The 21,668-nt window shown below is 39.6% G+C and overlaps 2 protein-coding genes and 1 long non-coding RNA gene across 3 annotated transcripts in view; 2 read left to right on the forward strand and 1 right to left on the reverse strand.

The window, feature by feature from the left end:
- The window catches only part of LOC145470936 (uncharacterized), a 30,933-nt gene extending 17,152 nt beyond the window's left edge, over positions 1 to 13,781 (forward strand). Inside the window, exons 7-17 of the mRNA XM_081454785.1 lie at positions 5,566 to 5,640; positions 7,187 to 7,264; positions 8,024 to 8,107; positions 8,603 to 8,668; positions 8,770 to 8,849; positions 9,539 to 9,653; positions 10,143 to 10,301; positions 10,721 to 10,816; positions 10,987 to 11,115; positions 11,945 to 11,987; positions 12,356 to 13,781. Of these exons, the coding sequence (XP_081310911.1) occupies positions 5,566 to 5,640; positions 7,187 to 7,264; positions 8,024 to 8,107; positions 8,603 to 8,668; positions 8,770 to 8,849; positions 9,539 to 9,653; positions 10,143 to 10,301; positions 10,721 to 10,816; positions 10,987 to 11,115; positions 11,945 to 11,987; positions 12,356 to 12,531 (1,101 nt within the window). The 3' untranslated portion in view covers positions 12,532 to 13,781. The remainder of the gene's footprint in view (positions 1 to 5,565; positions 5,641 to 7,186; positions 7,265 to 8,023; positions 8,108 to 8,602; positions 8,669 to 8,769; positions 8,850 to 9,538; positions 9,654 to 10,142; positions 10,302 to 10,720; positions 10,817 to 10,986; positions 11,116 to 11,944; positions 11,988 to 12,355) is intronic.
- LOC145470937 (isopenicillin N epimerase-like) lies at positions 82 to 3,855 on the reverse strand. The gene is made up of 2 exons (XM_081454786.1): positions 3,127 to 3,855; positions 82 to 1,366 (listed from the first exon to the last, which is right to left on the reverse strand). Exons 1-2 carry the CDS (start codon positions 3,778 to 3,780, stop codon positions 578 to 580), a joined length of 1,443 nt encoding a protein of 480 aa, XP_081310912.1. The 5' UTR covers positions 3,781 to 3,855; the 3' UTR covers positions 82 to 577.
- Positions 13,782 to 15,104: 1,323 nt separating the features above from the next.
- The window catches only part of LOC145470934 (uncharacterized), a 6,597-nt gene continuing 33 nt past the window's right edge, over positions 15,105 to 21,668 (forward strand). The window contains exons 1-4 of the long non-coding RNA XR_014042553.1: positions 15,105 to 15,290; positions 16,332 to 16,453; positions 17,615 to 17,743; positions 20,049 to 21,668. The exon at positions 20,049 to 21,668 is cut by the window's right edge and continues 33 nt beyond it. This is a non-coding gene — a long non-coding RNA (uncharacterized LOC145470934). The remainder of the gene's footprint in view (positions 15,291 to 16,331; positions 16,454 to 17,614; positions 17,744 to 20,048) is intronic.

Below are 21,668 nucleotides of genomic sequence, written 5' to 3' on the forward strand. Positions count from 1 at the left end.
ATGTGGGTGATGTGCCAGATGTTTTAGTATGGGCAAACACTGAAAGGACAAGCTAACTGTAGCTAGTAATGACACGATAAGTCCACTCAGGGTTGTCTGTGCGATACAACCACGTTTATTAACCCCCAGGTAAACATGACAAAAAGTTTAAACGATACAGTTAAATTTGAACTATGATCATCATATCAGAGCCAGTAAAACTGAAATACCAGTACGCGTTTAAAAACAGGAAAAAGTCTAGTCAATGTGAGCTTTCCTAAGAGTCATTGATTAAAAGCCTGGAAACCGTCACTATCTGTGCAGGGAGTAAAACTTTTACAGGTCTTAAAATCGCTCTACAGCTAATTACAAAGTCAAGTCCGTTTTAATCAAATACCATCATTGAGCTATAGTTCTTACATCAAGGTGTAAAACTTTCTCAGATCTTGAAATCGCTCTACAGCTAATTGTGAAGTCAAAAAGCCCGGTTAAATCACACATGATCATCAAGCTACAGTTCTTAAACTTTGTCTGTCCTTATCTACCATGAAAATAAAAGACTGAAGTCATAGCTGGTGAAGACAATCCTCTTGATCCTTTACTTCAGAACTTCAGTCAGCACGGTCTCGATAGCACGAACAACCCTGTCGATGTGCTTCTCAGTATTGTAGATGTGAGGTGAGAGGCGCATTCTGTTGCCCTTCTTGGTGGACACTCCAATCTTGTAGTCTTCGTACAGCGTGTCATAGAGCAGCTCGCTCAGTAACTTGTCACTCTCTTCTTCTTTGTCCTTACGTCTTGGTCTGCGACGGCCTTTTTCGGGCTCCTTAAACTTGAGGACTATAATTCCATGATACTGGTGATCCTCCGGCGGGGTCTCGATCTCGAACACGGGCTGCGGGAGATTTTGGAGCACGATGTCTAAACCTGTTCGCAACCGTAAGGAGAGTGCCTTGATCCTGTCTTCAATCTTCTGGAAACCGATAAGCCCCAGCAGATCTGCAGTGTACAGCAAGCCAATGAGGTTGGTGTCATTACGCTGACCAACCATCTCAAACTTGGACGCATCCGTAATTGGGAATGGCTTGCCGTAGGGGTCATCTGGGAGGGTGGGCGGGGGCTGCATCTCTCCGTTGTACCCGATGTCTTTGGGCGCGAAGTTTGGAATACGCTCTCTCTTCATGTACAGCATGCCGGTTTCCTTGGGTCCCAAGAACCACTTGTGGCTGCCTCCGCTGTAGCTGTCACAGTCCATGGCTTTAAGGTCATGGTTGAAAGCGCCCCAGGTCTGCGCGCCATCCACATGCACATGGACATTGGGGTTCTTCTTGTGGATCTGATCAACCAGAACTTTAGTGGGCAGGCGCGTGCCACTTAAATGAGAAACCTAACGTAAAGAATAATAAACAAGTTGAGTTACTGGATTAGAGATTGTACAATAGCTGGGAGTTGGACATAAGCTACCGTTTAATTGAGTTAAATCGATTATAAGCAGAAGCGAGCTAAAACAACTTGCGTCGGAGAACAAATTAGGCTGAATATAATTTATTTTCCTAACTCTTATTTCTCAAAAAGTGAGAAAACTATTTCATTTTTCAAAACTTTTAAGCGACAGAGATAGTAACAGCATTTAGTGCTTGTCTTATGCACTAGGATGCACTAGGAGGTCTATGACATAAGGCACAATAGCCCTTTACAAGGTTAACGTTTCTCGTTTGCATTACAATATATCCAGGGAACAGGGATGGCGCAGTGGTGAGAGCGCTCGGCTCCCACCAATTGGCCTGGGTTCGATTCCGGCCCGGTGTCATATGTGGGTTGAGTTTGTTGTTGGTTCTCGCCTTGCTCCGAGGATTTTTCTCTGGGTTCTCCGGTTTTCTTCCTTCCACAAAAACCAACATCTCTAAATTCCAATTCGACCAGAACAGAGGACGTGCATGAAAATCAGCTAAGGCTGATGTGTCTACCTCTCTAAATATTGTAATTTCATGTAATTTTTCCTCTTTACTCATGCTTATAAGGACAATTGCTATCTAAAACCCAGTTTGGTTTTAAAATTTTAATAATAACGATAAATGAATTCTATCGCCCGGGCAACATCGTCGAATGGGCTACTGCCCCACATCCACGTTGGATTACATTGTAATGCAAATGAGAAACGCTAACCGTGAAAAACGGCTTTTGATGTGTTTACTGACAAGTATCAGTCTGGAATATTACAATGTCTATCAGTTGTCTCACGCGCTCATTGGTTTATTCGCACTATTGCATAATTAAGGGGCGAGCAGATAAAAACAATTATCGCTTTAAAGCCTCAGTGCTTACGAAAAACGCCCCAAAAGACACAAATCTTAAGTAGAGAAAATAAGGGAGAAAAAAAGCAGAATGAAACTTAGATCTTATTAGAAGATCGTGTCAGCGAGGTCACCACTCTACTGAACTTGTAAGAAACTGGTGAAGATAATTGTCAAATTTTTCATACGTTCTTTTGCTAGCTTTCACCATCCTTAACAGAGCGGTTCATTATACAACTAATAATAATGCCTATCAACTTGTCCATTTTCCCCTGCTGGCCCTGTCAATCCCAGGATTGGCCAAAGTTTAAAGGTTGCAAGGAAACCCATAATTTCGATTTGTAAACATCAAAAACCAAACAGAGTCACACGCAAAAAACTGCTCATTTTTTTTTATCATTTCAGCTTTCATATGAGTTGTCATATAAGTTGTCACTGCTCGTTTTAACTTTCATGTGAGTTGTCAGTTGTTAGAGTCTTCTCGACAGTTCTAAGCGTTTGAACCAATTTATATGCATAATGTGTTTTGGGTGCGACTTAAGTCGACGGTCGGTCTGTAAAAAGATTAATTAAGACGGTCGGTCTGTAAAAAGATTAATTAAGACGGTCGGTCTGTAAAAAGATTAATTAAACAGGCTGTGTGACCTGAAAATAACATTGTAATGGTAGGAAGAAACAGTAATAAGAGGGCTTAAGACATGCATAAAATTGAATCCAATCCGTTAAATTTGTATATATACTTTTTCAACATCGAATTGGCCTGACTTAATTTCTTAGGTACGGTCTTAATGTGTCGCCTGTAAAAAAAATTAAAAAATAAAGGAAAAAAACAGAGAAAAACATTTGAACCTACCTCACTGAATGTAACAAGTCGGGTTTTGTCATTGACATACGATAAGAACTTTTCTACTATCTTGACATCGTCTTTTTCGCCTTTCAAGTCGCACACAACGAGTTTCAAATTAGGAAAGCGGTTCTGCCTGATCTTCCAACCTACTTCTCCATCAGTTGGGTGATTCTCGCTCCACACCACCACCTCATCACCAGGGTTGAAATCCATACCGTTGTTGATGACGCCGTTGGGGTCCGAGCCATTCCTACAGAGAGCAAGCAGGTCTGGTTCCACGTTCAGCTGGGAGGCGATGAGGATCCTCGCTGCCTGGATGGTGTACACAAAAGGCTTGATTCGCTTCTGGATGGAGATGTCTCGGTTCCAATCTAGAGCCATGGCGTTCATACAGTGCTGCACCGCGTCGATGGTGACGGACAAGTTGGCGGCGTTGATTGGGACGCAGTCAGCGTAGTCGTCGAACGCGAACAGGGTGCGGACGTATTCCCAGAGCTTCTCATCTTCGTTCGACAAACTGTTTATGGTGGTCACGATCTCCACGAACGTTTTCTCGAAACTCAGAAACGTCTCACGGCTTATGAGTCCGTGAGCTCGATACAAGCGAGCAACCTGGAACGTGGGGCGATTTTCGGGCGCCTTTGGATTGAGTGGCTCCATGGTTCTGCAGGTGACTTAAGGAATCACAGATTAGAAGCTCCCTTCAAACGTTCTGCAGCGAGACTGCGATGCTCGTACGTGATCACCTTTTTTTCTATCAATGTCTCATGCTGACAGCTGTCCTAACTTTTTAAAAAGTTCTTTGTCCGAGAAACCAATAGTATCGAAACCCAATAACAGTTTTTACTCCCGCAAATGGTCAACAGCGACCGTAAGGTCAAAATCGTGCTAAAAAAAGAAAAACTGATTAATTCTGACATCGTACGTGCTGCTCCAGCACGTAACGCGTTTAAAAGTAGCGTAAAATATACACCTTTACCAGGACTATAGAAAAGCTAGACATTCGGCAAAATGTTTTTCCCAATGTGCAGCTATGTGCCATTTTTTTGGACGATTCTTTTTGCAGAATTCTGGTTACATTAAGAAAGTAAACAAGCGATACTCCACATGACCTTCAGTAAACCAAAGGCGTGTTTATATGGCTTTTAAAGTTCTGTAATTTATTCGAAATTCGCGAGTTAAGCCTTACTGTGACTAATCACTTGAATTACGGGACCAAGGAACTTCAGTGGCTCAGTGTTTCATTAGGCTGTACATTTAAATTCAATTAGTTCTTGTGAATGTCACGAAATTGTATAATTTATTTCGCCGAAATTGATTGTACAAAAAACCCACCCAATTTAGTGAGTTTTACATCGGCTTTGTTTCGTAGTCTAGTCACAGCTCTGCAGCTGCAGGTTGTCAGTTCTCATTTCTATACAGTTCCACAGTTCTAGAGTTCCACAACGCCAACATTCCAAAGTCGACGATTTCCGGATGGGTGGTTCCACAGATTGTTTTGCTAATCTCCAGCTGCATACGGTTTTTTCGGCTCTTGTCCAAAAAAATCTTATGCTCTCGCAGGCTAACTCCAGCTGTGCTTTAGACTTTTTCCAGACTTCAAGCCGTTTTCAGAATTTTTACGGACACCAAGGTTTTTTTTCTTATGGGAAATAAACAGAGTGTCTTATTTTGCCTGTCATACATCAGACAGGCTAGCTGTCGTTATGCCAGTATGCATCCGGAAGGTTTCTGCAGAGTTCAACAATAATCTCAGGATTTCCTTTCTCCCTGGATCATCTTTCCTTTGCGGTTATAAACAGTGTCATAATTCATAGAGGCATAGTTCAAGGACCCACTCCCACTGTTGTTTACTGCTTTCGGGTTTTATGAATTGTCTAGGATGGGCGGCAACTCTATGGGGTGGAGAATCTAGGCTCGATTTCCGCCGCTTTCTCGAGTCCGGTCTACGTTCCTCCCCGAGAAGTGAGTTCGGGGCAGGAGCGCGGGCTCTTTTCCCGAACAGCGGCTGGTAATCGAGCCTATGGAGAATCAGGCGATGCTATTTTTGACAGTAAACTCGCGGGGAGCATTGGAAACATAAAAACCTGTATTCAAAATAGTCTCTGAAATGCGGTTGCATCAGCACGTCTCAATGGGGTTAACCGTTAGCCGTAAACTAAACGGGCCAGAAATGCAAAAATATTAATTGTAATCCCCAAAAGTGAAAATCTCAAAATATCTTGTCAAGACTTGTTTGTGACTTACATTGTGGCTTGTTAGCTATATTAGTTTACAGCTCTAGTTCCTTTATGCTGCGGAATCGAAACTAGTGTTGGTGTCAAGATCTGCAACGGATATTTTTTGACACTATTTTTACGCAAAATGTAAGAATACCCACGACTGTAACATTTGATATCAAAGTAAAATGGTCCGTATTAACTCGTATTTGTCATTGTCTTGCAGGAATTCTACTTGCCAATGCAGTCCGGAGGAATTTTAAGTCCCGAGCACCTAGCTGCAATCTTCCTCAACCTGCAGGTAGATACTGAACGTGACAGAAACCGACGTTAGATAAATATTAATAAATATTACGTGAGGTCTTTGAGCTTATAGATATTTAGGATCACGTATGGGGTCAATATTGAGCCACGTTTCGACACGTTAACCCTGTATTCTCGTTAGTTTGTAGGTTTGCGCATCTTGAAAAATTTAGCCTAAATTTTTCAAGTTCGTTGTTTGTAATCCGTGTTAATCTTCTCAATTCTTGACCATCCTTGTTCCTTTATGGTTTCTTATTATCTCATTGGTGTTTTTTTTTTTTTTTGTCTTAATCTTAGTAAACTATTAGTTATTCAGTTTAAAGGTAATTTTGTACATAGCTAGAATACCGTGACTGAGTCGCCTTCAAGCTCGTCACGCAGAAGAATGTCAGCGTAGGCGGCTGTAGAAATTCATTAACAAAATAATTATAATAAAGATAACATTTGTTTGTTTGTTTTTTTTACGGATAATAAATACCCGAGAGTACTAGAGCAGAGGTCAGTTTTGTTCTGGTCAGTCGGAACAGAATTCAAATGTAATTTGTTCAAGAATTTAAATGTAATTACATTTTGTAAAAGCCCGCTCTTTTTTTTTTTCGCGCTTGAAATCCAACCGTTTAGCGTTTAAAAGCAACCTGTGCTGTGATAATTAGGGTTAAATTTTTCGATATCCCTTTCTTTTAAGAACTAGTTTTGTTTGAAACCTCTGTTTTAACATTAAGTCATGTCTGTTTTTGTAATAGAAGCTTAAAGCAATTATGCCCAACTTCATTCTATAGTCGAGCTAGAAGCTAAAAAGAAAAATCATATGCAAGAAAAAGCTTACCAAAAGCTATTTTTCACCCTTGAGAATTGTTTGTAGTTTATACATAAGCCCATTGTTTTGACGAATTGTCCCACACGCGATGAATTCAAGAACACTCGAGTTGATCCAGATTCACTGAAGTGTTTGCAACAGATTATGTCAACTTTAAAGGTGCTTTTCATTCTTTTCTGAATATAAAATCAAGAAATGTAACTTATGCTTACTTAGGTTAATTTAAACACCTAGCGGGTATTCAGCAAAGTTTTATAGGGGGAGGCTCTACCCTGAGGTCCCACCCTGACCCTTTTATATACCATTTTTGACCGAAAAGGCAACCCTTTCATATACCTTCCATAAAAAATGGTATCCTTTCCACAAAGAGTCGGACCTCAGTAATTCGAACTCGGTTTTTTAGAATTCCCCGTTATTTCGAACTCCAAACCATTTCTCTTGGTTATGCTCTTTAGTCATCGGCTATTTTGAACTCCCATGATTTCGAACTATTTTTCGGTTCGAAATAACGGGCTTCGACCGTACCCACATTACGCTCTACAAACTCACTTTGCATCGGTAATTGATACCCTGGGAATTGAATTATGCAATGGAAAGAACAGTTACGAGAACTTTTAATTAATGCCATATAGTTTCTTGTCTGTTGCACACAGCTTGAGAGCAAGTTAACCGTTCCTGCTTTTCTCGAGCAGAAGCCGTTTTTATGAAATAGTGTTTTTGTTCGTAGGAATTACTGGAAGTGAATTCAAAGTTTTGTGCTAAACTGCAGAAAAGTCTGGAGGAATCGGTGGCAAACGGTGATGAGGTATAATTTGCTCAGTTTATAATAACTGTCCTAAGGTTGAAATGAAATTAATTATTCAAGCCATTAGAACAGCCTGAAGTATTGAAGTAAAATTCTATACTATTTAGGCCCTTTCCACATTAATGCGTTTTCGTTTGAAAACGCGTACTTTTTGATGCGTTTTCGCGTCGTATGTAGAGACATTTGAAAAGAGACCTCTATCGTATTACTGTGGGCAACGTAAACTGATGGAGGCTTTCGAAAAGCTGACATCATTCACGGCATCTTGTGCACATATGCATATAACAGTTATGGCATTTATTCATAGCATAGCAGCATTTTCAAACCTTTTATTTAGTGCAGACGGGGAAAACGTTGCGAAAGCTTTAGTGTGGACCGGGAGCGTTTTCGACGGAAACAAGTCGCTTTTAAAACGCATTAGTGTGGAGGTGGCTTAGAATGACCTCGGCTGCATGGCAAGCGCGGAAAAACGTGTAACCAGTGTCAACGGCGGGAAAAATTGCTTTCGGACAAATCACACTTTTAGTTGGAAAAGGTCGTGCAAGTAAAATGTTACTAATAATGCTTTGAATTGTGTATTGAATTTCCACCTCAAGTTGAAAAGAAATTGAATTTCCGACTTTTTTTGGAAAGCCAAAGAACACCGAAACAAATAAATAGCTGAGGAAGTGTGGTAAATTCAGGTCATGTTCTCAAGCATTTTTAAGGTTTCAGAGCTAGGCTAAATTGAAAGATTAATCCTTCGCATTTTATTTCTAGGAGTTTTCTAACGTTAATGTGGGAAGCATTTTCCTTGAAAGTGTTGACTTTTTCCAGGCGTACGAGATCTACTGTTCAAAACAGGTGAGAATGTAAACTCTCCTTATTAAATGCCTTATCCCAGGCCTCCCTCCTTGGCTTGAGCGCGATGGAGTTATGGGTCTATCACTGCACTCCAAAATCGCAACCTAACCATAAAGCACTCCGGGCTTCGCCTGAGAAACGCAACGACGCCTTGGCACGAGGCAGCCTCACTGATCGAAACGTTCAAGCGCCAGAAATTTTTCAGCAAAGTGTCGACTTTCATGTTTCAATCTTTTCATTTAGATTATAATGTATTTAAATAACATGTCGAACGTCGTGTGTGTTTGCAATTCTCTCGTCCGCATTAAGCAACACCGAAGATCTGCGTGATAACTTTACCAAATACTTCCACTGTAAAGGCAAAAATAAATAATCAACTAAAATCGTTTTAATACTCTCTGGTAGAGCAGGATGAACTTGTAAAAAGTAATATGACATGAACTGCACAAAAAGTGTGTACCTTAACTAATTAGTAGTTTTGGTTTCCGTTTGCAGACTGCAGCCTCTGCCTTATTGGAATCCCTTCAGAAGAAAACAGAACTGCTAAGAATCTTTCTAAACGTAAGTGTAATGCAAGAAGTATTTTCTGGGCAATAATATATTTATTTTTTATCTAATTTCATTTGTTTATTGCCGATTTTTTTTGTGTATGTGTGTGTTAGGTGACCTGCCGGGAGAATCCCAAGTGCCGGAAAATGGACTTGAATTCTTTCATCCTTGCTCCTGTACAACGAATTATGAAGTAGGTGATTGAATCAGTGAGTCGATCAGTCAGCCTATCACTCACTCACTCACTCACTCACTCACTCACTCACTCACTCACTCACTCACTCACTCACCCACCCACCCACCCACCCACTCACTCATTCACTCACTCACTCACCCACTCACTCACCCACCAGCTCAAGCAAGCAAGCAAGCAATCAGTAAGTCATTCAGTCAATCAGCCATTCAGTCAGTCAGTCAGTCAGGCGGTCAATTGATCAGTCTGTCATTCAGTCTGTCAGTCAGTACGGTCAGTCAGTCAGTCAGTCAGTCAGTCAGTCAGTCAGTCAGCAAAGTTTGGCAGTCGAGTTAAGTCAAGACATAACCATGAAAGCAGTATTTTGTTGCTCACGTGTTATTCATGATGGTTATTCGTGTATACAGATATATAGTCACTTGGCTCCTAACTGGAGCATAGGTCATCAACAGTTTTCTTCCACTGCTCTCTGTCCTGAGCTTGTCGTTCAATTTGGGTCAATCGCAAGCCTATTTGCCGGAGTTCTTGTTCAGCTGATCTTCACCAATTGTCTTCGGCCTACCACGGTTTCGTTTGCCCTGAGTTCCAGAAGAGTTTTAGTTTTAGTTTTAGTTGCGTTGTTGTGTGGGCTATTCGTGTAGAGCTCTCATATATAATCGTCATAATCATTATTTCATTATTTCTTTCAGATATCCTCTGCTTCTTAGTAGAATCTGCAAGGCCTCCCCACGAAGAAACCCCGATCGAGAGAAACTCAAAATGGCTCAAAGACGGATCGAGGAACAGCTGAATAAGATCAACGCTGTAAGTAATTACGTTATCACTTGGAGGTTGCTTAGGTTGCATAGCAACATTTTTGTCAAAAAAAAAGAAACTTAAATTTGTAGGCTCGGTTCAGATTCAGTAGGAGGCTTAGTTTCCACACTTTGTGGCCGGAAGAAGTAAAGTCTAAAAACCGCTTCCACCCAAGTTTAAGTTATGGTCATAAGGCTGATTGAGGGTATAAAACATGACAAGGCAAACTGAATGATCACTCTATAAGGAAGATCATCTCTGGGCTAAACATAACAAACTTCCATTGATCTGAGTGACTGACGGTAAAATGACTATGTGAGGAAGATCCGCCTAATTTGAAACAATTCATGTGTTACAATGGGTATTCTCAGTCATTTCAATAAAATGACAAAGCTTGCAGAAATATTGCTTGCGTTATAAACATATTTTACTCAGTTAAAATTTTAGTCAATCTCAAATACAATGGGTATTTTTTTAATACGCTTTCTTTCTTTCCAGTTGAACACGACCGTTGAATCTCGCCAAAAGCGTTATCGAGCCAGCCAACAGTTGGGTAGATCAGATTCCCTAGATAAACTGCAGATGAAGAAGATGGCGTCAGATATCCTTAATTGGACCATGGAGGAAATGCAACTTTTAATGCACGGCGTATTTCAGGTCAGTGAGGGTCAAAAACTCAACTATCAACTTTTTGCCGCTGGATACGAGGTATTGATAGATCTTAACCTCTATTTGAATGACTTTAACCGATCTGGCCAGAAAACCAGTTTTGAACGACTACAGTGGATTTATGCTAAAACAACTAGATTATTCGCTGTCGATTTCTATGCGTGATAGTTGACTCAGGCTGTGCCCTCGTCAACTATCACGCGTCAGAATTGAAATCTCGAGCTCATACAAAAAATCTAATTGCTAAATAGAACAACTCGTAAAAATGGTACTCATACAACGACTTGTATTCATGTGAGTGGTCTTGCGGTGATGTGACGATGAATGTGATTTCAGGACGTTTTGTCTTTTTAACTCGTTCAATCCAAATAACCTGTTTAACATTTGACGTTGTCACTCGTTTCCAGATCACTATCCACGAGTTCGGCGCAAGCTGGAACCGACGTAGCAGTAAGAAAGCCATTTCAGTGTGTGCTCTGTTCTGCGTCAGAGGTCACTCAGAGGTTTGTATCCTTAAAAGGGCATACGATATTTCTTCCATAGCGGTCCTGCTTTTAAAAGGCTTCCTACTTAGACAAACAAATTTACAAAAAGCTTCGCTCTCCTAAGGCTGAAAACATTTCCGTTCTGTAAAGTGTTCAGTAACATTTCTATACTCTCTCCTCCTTTGTAGTATGTTCGCATCGACTCTGACGATGAGGGGGAGTGTGAGGAGCCGTTATTTCCCGGGGAGGGTGACGTGACAGACGCTGCTGTGGTTCTTCTCAGAAAGAAGATGAGCGGGAAGTACACTTTGTTTAAGGTAGGTCACGATGACTTGGTACAGCGGTATTCCGTTGTAGGTACATTACTAGCAAAAAATTTCGGACGTTAAAGTTTCGGACAAAAATTTCGGAAACTTTGCTGAAACATAGCTAGAGTTGATTTATGCCAACAAAACACGAATTAGACTAAAACAACAACTATATATGAAAAAGATAGTTTTATTGCACCCTTAAGGTTTTACAGCTACACCAATACAATACATTTATTAATTCTCCCAAATGGATTTTCAGAATTAATGTACATCGAGTAAAAAGGAAAGAGAGTAAATTGAAAATGTCTAATTACATTCATATTAAAAACACGTGATGGATGACTTAAAACTTAAAACTGCATACATCTTACTCGCCGCGTTTCACTTCTCGCACTCTTCTTGAAACGCGAAACTATGTGCGAGTTCTTAGTTGCAACAGACCAACGAGAAAATAACACATATTTTACCAAACCATTCAGTACATATTTCAAGCTGTGTCTTAACTAGAGTTCGCTCATTAAAGTTGGGCATCAGTAAAAGAAACTAAGAGCTCTGGCGCTAGTTGACGCTTAAACATTTCGGATGGTTCTAATCTCGGGCATTTTTTTGTCCAAAATTAAAATCATCCAAACTTTTTTGGAAGTAATGTGTGTTGCTGTCGAGATGCTCAAAACCAAAACATATCTGGTCCGTAGCAAACCTATGCAATCGATAATGGTTATATTTTCTGCGGGTTCTTATCTCCCAATTACATTGCATATCACTCTGGAACAAAGAAAGCATCAAGTTTTCTGATCTTTGCTAAGTTTCTGTTTCGCTTTGTTCTGTCTCGCAGGAACCACTGTACTTGGACATGTGTGTAATTTACAGAGACTGTGGTAAGTTGAAAAATAGGCCCGCAATTCGTGTATATAAAAAGGTGGTCTTATTAGAAAAGGCTGTTTTAATTGAGCAATTTATAAGGGTTTAATCTCAAACTCATCAATAATTCATTCGGCTTAAATAGGGGAGATCGTAACCATGACGTTGGTTGTGGCTTCCTCTGAAAAGATATATCAAACATTAGAGACAGTGGCTCACCACATTTCTAAACTTTTCGAAGTTCGTCAAAAATACTCCACTGCGCGTCGTATTTTCAACTCTCCTCTCGATATTTGGAAATGTGGTAAGACACGATCTCTCTTGTTTGACATATCACATGAAGTATTGCCTCTCATTGGCTGCATACTATTTTATTTTTCTACAGAACGGAAGGACGCCTTTGAGATCATGTCAATAGGCAAAGAGACGTATGTCTTCAGAGCATCCTCCAGTCGCGAGTATCGAAGATGGCTGAAGTATCTCAGGCTTGAAGCAAAAGAACTTGGAGGGTGGAAGAGACGACGTCACGGACTTCCCAATATCATGATTAAAAATCTGTAGATCTATTCCTGTAATGATAGTGTCCATGTAAACATTTGCTTCAAAAAGTTGCAACCTCAACAATATTTTGGTCGTCACGCAACGCTTCTTAACTGGGAGAATCGTTGCGTGACAATGCCTTCAGAAGGAGACTACTTCAAAAGGAACAGATTGGAAAATATACATAGAACAATTTCTTTATGTACAACCCTTACAGGTCATTTCTTTTCTGACCGTATCGAAAATCGTTTGCGGTTTAAAAGTGTGAAAACGCAAAAAAACACTTTACTTGTCGCCTGTCATTCACTGAAGAACATAATATATTTCGTTATCAGAAACAGAAAAAATGTAATATAATGTATAAATTTGTCATCCAAAATAAATTATGAACAGATTATCATGATAAGTGCATAAGCGTCTCATCTTCGAGAACATGCGTGAATAAAAGACGTTTCCGATCCTACCAAAGTTAAAAAATTTTGACGCCTTAAACATTTCAATATTTAATTAAACACCTTTAAATTTTTTCAAAATAAACGCAACATATGAATCACAGCTTTTCTCAACTGGAAGGGGTTTATCTGCATGTCTACTGTGTGAAAGAGTCAAAGCTACAGCTCATTATGATTAGCAAATATATCGCCGTTTGAATTTGTGAGTATCGAGACAAAACGGGTCCAGCTCCAAAATGACGAGATTGGGCTCTCTGAAACTCATTGACCCAATGACCAGTTTCTAATGTTTTAATATCGTGTTTTAATTTATCCGAGTTAAAGAGGTTTTCCCGAACAATTGTAGTGCGCTAACAGGGAAGTGCATATACATTGTAATTCGCTAGAAATATTGGGAAATTAACAATTAACAAGCTAAAGGGGAGCATTCAAAATGCTACAGAAAATCCACGTAGTACAAGACGGCAAAACTTAATTTCATAACAAAAGTTGCGAGGAAACGTGCGTGGGAACAACAAAAAGTTAGATACAAAATAATCTCTGGGAAAACCGCGAATCGCGAGAGGGCACTGAGATACATTGGAGGCACTGCAAAAAGCGCAAAACAGAGGTCGCATAAAGTAAGTGAGGAACACGCAATGGGGAAATCTCAATTACTGGATGAGAATATGCATAAAAACAGGCACGGATAATCAACACAGGATGCAAAAGAGCGAAGCGCAATTTGAATTAATGACCAGATTGGCAGGGAAATGCGCACGAAAAGAAAGTTCGATACAATGGATCCTCTGGAAAAAGCACGAAAATGGCGAGCGCCTAATGCGGTGGAAGCGGGGGGGGGGGGGGTGGACCTGACACACACTAGGGAACTCGTGAACTAATGGACAAGGGGAGACGTGAAAAGAGGCAAGAGATAACCAAATTAAACTGATGATCAAATTTACTATGAGTAGCGTATTGAAAAAAAAAATAGATACAGTTAAAGCTCTGGGAGTGGCGCCAAAACAAGGGATACGGAAAGCGGTGTTGGGGGAGGAACACAACCGGGAACCGTCAAGTTAATGAACACAGAGACTGCAGAAAATTCCCGTAAGTAGTTAATACAGGATGTAAAAGACGATGCAAGTTGAACTTCATGACCAAACTCGGAAGGAAAAGCGTTAGAGAATTGGAACAGGAAAGGACAGTCAATGTAACGTCTGGAGAAAGCGCTTAAAGTAGGGAGAAACTGCGACGTTAACATGAAGCCTGAGGAACTGAATTTTTCCGCGTTTTGAAAATTAGTGGGAAAGTATTCTCTCGTCAGTATGAATGATCAATGGATCTGTATAGAGTTTTTAGGAGTATGTGTATTCTAATTCTTCCTCTTAGCCCGAGAAGTATGGGATCATCTGTTCGCACCCGAGACGCATGGGACTGTATGCGTGGAAACTTAAAGCCTCAGAGTATGGACCATCTTTGCCCAAAATTGCATTGTAGAGTGGCTATTATTGTGATTTTTTTCATACAAAAAAGTGGCCGTTGTAGAAAGGTGGCCGTTAGCGGTAGGTTCTACTGTACTCGTGGTTCGCACATGTCGTACCGTTAATTTTGCTTAACGGATTGATAGAGAAAACTTGACATTCTTCTACGGAGGCTGCTGAATACATGTACAGAGGTGAACAGGATTTCAGCTAGCCTGTGAATACTGTTGCCTCTGATACCATATGACCCAGCATACACTGAAAAGGTTATTTATATTTTTCCCAGGATCTGAGCCCATTAGGGGAAGAAACAAACGCGCCGCAAAACTTGATGCTGGCACTTTCATGGTATTCCTTTCAACAGTTTCCTACAATCAAACAAACAAGCAGTCATCCAGGAATTTGTCAGTTGGAATTTGCGGTTCCACATTTATAATGTTCGCAAGAAGATGAACCGAAGTTTTTCGTGTCTTGTTGAATAACTAAACCTTAAACTCTTTGATAATGGTGGAATTTGGTGATCCACAGTTTTTGGGGACGGCTTGCCCTCCCCCAACCCTTCCACGCGCTGCGCAGACAACCCCTCTCCCCCCATCTCCCTCCCGTCTGCAACCGCTTTTTCCCTCTGATCTTTGCGAGCGCAGGTCGTCTCCGCCATCTTGCACGTGTGAAAGGTAAATAGTGAAAAATTGTGTTTACCGTAATTTCAAAGGTTTGGTCAAAGGCTTGCATCAGTGGGTTGATGTTACCAGATCTGAGGCATAAGCTAAATTTCTTTACTTTTTGTCAGTTTTTTTGGATGTTGAAGCCATATGGAATGTGGAGATGTTGTGTTTGAAGACCTCCGGAGGAAGGGACGTAAAAGGTAAGGTTTTTGACTACCTTATTTAACTGAGAGCTACAAGACTAGGCTAGACTAGACTAGACTAGACTAGACTAGACTAGACTAGACTAGACTAGACTAGACTAGACTAGGTTAAGACAGGACATGAACGTGACATTTGTGCTCATCAGGGATTATTCTTAAGCGCAGTATTTGTTGAGGTGTCCGCATCAGAGATGAGTATGTTTACACCAAGCTGATCAGGTAACTTCTGATAAAGCTGTAATATTTAACTTTTAAAATCAAAATCGTTACTTGTTTCTCTGTTTGGATCAGCTACAGGCCGTATTTTGTACAGATTCTTAGTTGTTAGATAATTTATAAAGGGAAACAAAGGACGCTCTTGCTTGGATCATGTTGGTGTATTTGATTTGCAGACTGCAGGCTGCAGACTGCGGACTACATTTAAGGCTAAATGGCACTCCAGTTAGCCTGAATATCACTCAGGTTAGCCTGAATAGTTCTCACATTAGCCTGTTTAAAGTTCGCTTTCAAAAATAGAAAGGGGAATACGACATAACCTTCATATATTAGTTGAAAATTCTGCAGTCTGTAGTCTGCAAATGTCATACACTATGATCATGTGTACTAAAGGCACCCACAGTAGAGTGTCAACCAGTGTATTACATTTGCAGACACCAGTTGCAGACTACACTTAGGCCTAAATAGCGCTCAGGTTAGCCTGAATAGATGTCAGGTTAGCCTAAATAGTGCTCAGCTTAACCTGAATAATACTCAGTTTAGCTTGTTTACTGTTAGCTTTTGGTAACAGAAATGAAAGTACATTATTACCGGTAGGTAAAAAATCTCCAGTCTGCAGTGTGCTGTCGACAGTTTGCAATCTGCAGATGCCATACACCAAGTGTCAATGGAGATCAGCGATCGACATTCGATTAAAATTACCCTTATCTACAAGCATTGGTACAGTTACATGCAGAAATTCAAAATTCAAAATGGCAGCAGCCAAAAGCTTCCTCTTGTTTTCAGTAACTTCACCCTTGTATGTACAATTTCCTTCCTTAGTTTTTAGGACTTGGTTTGTCTAAACATCCAAACACCATTCTCTCCTGAAGCAATACAACACAAGCTTGGCTTACATGTAGTTGCAGAACCAGTAAGGAAAGCAGACTTTTAGTGAAGAAGAGGTAAGTTCTCCAATCAGTAAGCACTTTGATTATCCATTTAAGGTTACTATGATACAAATAAACTTTATTAGATGTGTTAAATTTAGCTATAGGAATAAGCTTAATGCCAATTCTGTATGGATTTATTTTAAAAGTCAGTGCTGTGGTCTAAGAAGAATTACTAGGAGCCTAAAAGTGCCCAGCACTTCAGCTTATATGAAAAAAGTAAGTTTTTGCAGTCGCTTAAAGGCAAAGTTAGTTGCCTGTGGCACCTGGGTGCTTCTAGAGCACAGGCCTGGAAGTACACTTTGATGACATGAAAAATATTAGCTAAAACTTTCCAAATGCACAGCTACAGCTGTACTCAAACTGCAGGCAGAAGATCCAATACAAAACTAAAAATATCTCAACAATAAACCATCTGTGCTTGTGTCCTGATCACTGCTTCAGGTAACAACCGTGTGACATCTTGATGAGTCTGGTGACAGCTGTCAGTTAGAACTTAATAATGACTTTGTTTCAAAGATTCAATGTTTCCAATTAGTTTTTTTTAATTTTTTTTTTTCATAAGGTCTCATAGCGATCTATCTGAAAATTGAGAAAAATCTTGTTCATTAAAATTGCCAAGTTAACAAATAGATTGTTAACAAATGTAGCTGTGCATCTGTTCAGTAGTAGATCGCAGATGACATCATAATGTGGTAACAAAAAAAACGGTGCACAAGGCGATAGCTGAGTGTGTCACTGATGTTCATGCCACATTTTGATGTCTTCTGTGATTTTTTACTGAACAAGAGCATGGCAACATGGAATCTGTTTTAACTAGTAGGGGAGCCAAGAAGTGTTTTAATCATCCAGTCATAAGTAAGAAGTAATCAAAATGTGAGAATAATTTGACTTACCTAATTTAGGTTATATGGACACCTGAAGCAAAACTGTCAATGGTTTAAAGTTTTATTGGTATTAAAGTTAAATAGATCAGCCAAAAATGGGTTATGAGAGAATACTAAAGCAAACATTGAGTTCCCAGGGTAATAGTATTATAATTGCTAAATGGGAATCGGCTGAACCAGAAAGCTATTTTTTTCAGGTCCAAACTTGTGTGCTTAGATTTAACTTGATATATTAGGCAGATGAATCAGTTTGACCTTTAAAACTAACGTTGTTTTTTGTTTGATCAAGGGATCTGTAACACTGGGAAGATAATAGAAGAGGGATTGGGACTTAGGTGAAGACCCCTAACAATTTCTGGAGACTCAAATTAAGCATTGTATCTTAACGATCACTGAGCTGGACTATCAGAGCAGTATGGTAAGTGTACATATTGGTCTGTGATCACAGAGTTACTGGGGACATTTCAGTTCTAGATGTACGATATGGCAAGAAAGATAAGTCTAACATCAGAATCACACTAACAAGATATTATCTAAGAAACTTTTTTAGGAACCTGGACTTTTTGCATGTACCAAATGGACCTTTTGAACAAGAGATATGTGTATAATGAAAGAACTGGGCCAGATGGGGATTGGTTCTACCTAGCAAATTCTCTTTTTGAATTTTCTGATTGGTGAAGCGAAGAACTGGTCCCACAAAAAAAAAAACAAGTTACAAGATAAGAAACCTGTTTTGGAGCCTGGACTGTCTGCATGCACTGAATGGATCTTGAGCTTTGTACAAGAGATGGGTGTGAGAACTGACCTGTAAAAGGGTGGTTCCATTCAGCAAATTCTCTTCCTGAGTTTTTTGATCTATGAGGCAGAGGCTTGGTCCCACAAAAAAAGGTGAAAAATTAGGACTTGTTTGGGAACTTGGACTGTCCTCATACGCTGAATGGATCTTGAGCTTTTAACAAGAGATCAGGGTGTAAGAACTGACTTGTAAAAAGTTTCTTGATCTGTGACGTAGAGACATGGTCTCACATAAAAGGTGAAAAATGAGAACTTGTTTCGGAACGTGGACTGTCTGCATGTGCTGAGTAGGGGTGTAACGATTCATATTCCTTGCAATTTGATTCAATTTCAATTATAATGCCTTTCGATTTTGATTATTTCGATTCGATTATGCAAAATATTAATGTTTTTTATTCTTACATGATACACAATGTAAACTACCTACAACCCTGAACCCTCAATTTTAGGATACAATCTATTTTAGATTATATTTTCTGTAGGGTTATCTATCTCCTACCCATTAATCTTTTTCTAATCTCCTGTCAGATGCATAACTCATTTTACTTTTAATGTACCACATGCCTTTGGTCTGTTTTTTTATGTTTCTGTACTACAACCTCAAGCTGTAATGATAACTAGCTATTTTTCTTCTCAGTTTTTTTTTTCTTTGCCCCTTGTCGTCACTGTATTTCTTAATTGTGTAAGTCTTGTAACTGTACTTGTTAGTAATGTAAGTCGTTTAGTTATTGTAATTTAAATAGTGTAAATAATTAGAGCAATATAATGTAAAAAGAGTTAGTGTTGTAAAAAAAAAAAAAAAAAATTTTAGGATACAATGAGCGTGTCGCATATGGTTTGCCTTATTTGGAAATTCTCAAGGGGTGTTAGAAGGGCAACAGTTTTACCACGCAACACAAAATGGCGCATGAACTGTGAACATCTTTACTTGTCAATCAAAAACGCACATTTTAAAGAGTTCTGGATTCTGACTTCACAATATAATAACTCACTGAGGGCACTCTGAGAAAGGTATGCAAAATCAAAACGTGGAATTAAAGAATCGTGAATCGAACCGAATGGTCATAATTGCAATTAATGGAGAATTTGATTAATCGTTGCACCACTAGTGCTGAATGGATCAGTTGAGCATAGTACAAGAGATATCTTGGGTAAAAGAACTAACCTGTAAAAGGGTTGGTTCCATCCAGCAAAATCTCTTCCTGAGTTTCATGATCTGTGAGGCCCAGACTTGGTCCCATAAAAAACAGGTGAAAAATAAGAACTTGTGTTGGAGTCAGGACTGTCTTCATGGGCTGAATGGATCTTGGGCTTTGTACAGGAGATGGGTGTAAGAACTGGCCCTCAAGGGAGCTGGTTCTACCAAAAATCTCTTCCTGAGTTTCTTGATCTATGAAGCATAGACTTGGTCACACAAAAAATGGTACAAAATGAGAACTTGTTTCGGAACCTGGACTGTCTTCATGACTGAATGGATCTTGAGCTTTGTACAGGAGATGGGTGTAAAGACTGACCTGTAAATGGGTTGGTTCCACCCAGCAAATTCTCTTCCTGAGTTTCTTGATCTGTGATGCAAAGACTTGGTCCCACAAAAGAGATACAAAATAAGGACTTGTTTTGAAACCTGGACTATCGAATGGATTTGGGCTTTTTACAAGAGATGGGTGTAAGAACTTACTTGTAAAAGGGTTGCTTCCACCCAGCAAATTCAGATTCTGTGACGAGCCCAAAGAGCGTCTACGTAGGAGGTTAGAACAGAAATGTAGTTACCCATTTATACTCCTAGGCTGAGACAGCCGCTCTCTGAGAGTAAAGTGTCTTACCAGGGTACATTGGCCAGGTTCCTTGTGTTAGGAACCAGTCAGCACACCATACCAGCCATTACTCGTTTGATCTAAATCTTTCTGACCAGTCTTTCTCTTTTTCAGGCGGATACAAATCAGGACAAAGCAAGAAGAGGATGAATGCATTTACCGTCATTTAAGATTGATGATTTTATCGCAGTCCAGGACCCAGGTAAACACTTTTTCTTATGCATTGATCGACCCAAAACGTAATCTGGCTCAGTTGCTCTGTTATCCTCCTGAAATTAGATTTGAGAGAACTCTTGTCAACTGGCACAGCTTTATAAGTTCCATACTATTTTAGATTTATCCACATTGGAAGGAAGTGTATTGGGTCTGTTTAATTATCTTTAAAAGTTTCACTGTGATTTCCTTCGTTTCGACATGCTCCGAATAAAATATAATAGCTAAACGCTCACATGAAAGCAAAAACAAAGGTGTGGCTGACTAGGGCCCTTTAAGTAGAATTTTCTGTCGTTCGCGGCATTTTTGGGGGAGGGTGGCGTAAATAACTATAATAATTTTTCAGAGGATTATATGCGATTGAATATCGTTTTCGTTCACTTTTCTTATGATAACCCAACTCAGGAGAAAATGCGTGAAAAGCCATTCAAAATACAGAAACAATCTCCTTGTTTTTTCGAGTTATAGGAACGCGAGGCCCAGGCGAATGTTTCCACATCTTTTTCGTGTTCGTCAAACTTTCACAAGTGTTTCTGTAATTTGACAGAAACATGGAGAAAGTGTTCTATATTTCGTTGCAAAAATGTTGCGAGAGTAAGAGAGGAAAATTATTCGTTTGTTTCGGTTAATCAAAATGTAAATTTTCTTTGCTCGTGCGTTCATTGTTCTATAGGACCTTCGTCACTTGTGGTCACGTGACAAACCAAACGCGATTGCCGTTTGAGAATGTTATAAACGTTTTGAAATAATTTAAGAACTATGGCTCCTACTGTGAACACAATAACAATAATAATCTTCCAACGTGGATATTTTGGTAACCTTGCTTAGCTGCTGTCAAATAATTATAAATTTAATCCGGTGGAATTATTCATACCTTCATCTCAATGCTGATTTACCGCCCTGACTGAGTTGACTTGTCGTCAGTCCGAGAAATTACTAGTCAATCACGGACAGTTCCTCTTTGCTTGTTTACTTTTATGATTTTTTGTAAATTCTATCTCAATATTTTGAAAGGGGTACAAACAGTAAACAAGCGCGTCCGTTGAAAAACAACAGAAGTAAAATAAAAATATAAAAAGGAAAGAAAAAGGAAAAAATAAAATTCCTGTATTCGAACCTGTGACCGGCTTGAAATACGGATTGAAGAGTGACAATGATATCCACTACACCACGCAGTACACATTCGATTTGCGACACAAATAATCACTCAAATATCACAGCTTCTGCCTATTTAGCATTCGAATGCTGCAAAATTTTTTGTGAATATGTCATTGATATCTTGAAAGTTTTAGATTCAGAACCAAGGATAAATTTCGACCTAAATTATGCGTTTGCAATTTAACAAAATTTTGCGGCTTTCACAAAAGTACGATTGGAAATGGTTCCTGGTCGTCGCCTTTCGTGACACTTCCGATCGTTTATCGACATGATGGTGACTATGTTATATACAGGTAAGCGCATGAGAGATTCGGTGTACCCGACAGTTTAAACAACAGAATCAAACTATTGTCAGTACGTGGA

Source organism: Orbicella franksi, unplaced genomic scaffold, assembly GCF_964199315.1.
Source record: "Orbicella franksi unplaced genomic scaffold, jaOrbFran1.1 SCAFFOLD_57, whole genome shotgun sequence".
Lineage (NCBI taxonomy): Eukaryota > Metazoa > Cnidaria > Anthozoa > Scleractinia > Merulinidae > Orbicella > Orbicella franksi.

Bases quoted from the DNA above. Each gene is read 5' to 3' on its own strand.
- LOC145470937 (XM_081454786.1), bottom strand. From the start codon at position 3,780: ATGGAGCCACTCAATCCAAAGGCGCCCGAAAATCGCCCCACGTTCCAG. The intron at 1,367-3,126 runs GTAGGTTCAAAT...TCTTTACGTTAG, and splicing joins GACTTGTTACATTCAGTGAG to GTTTCTCATTTAAGTGGCAC.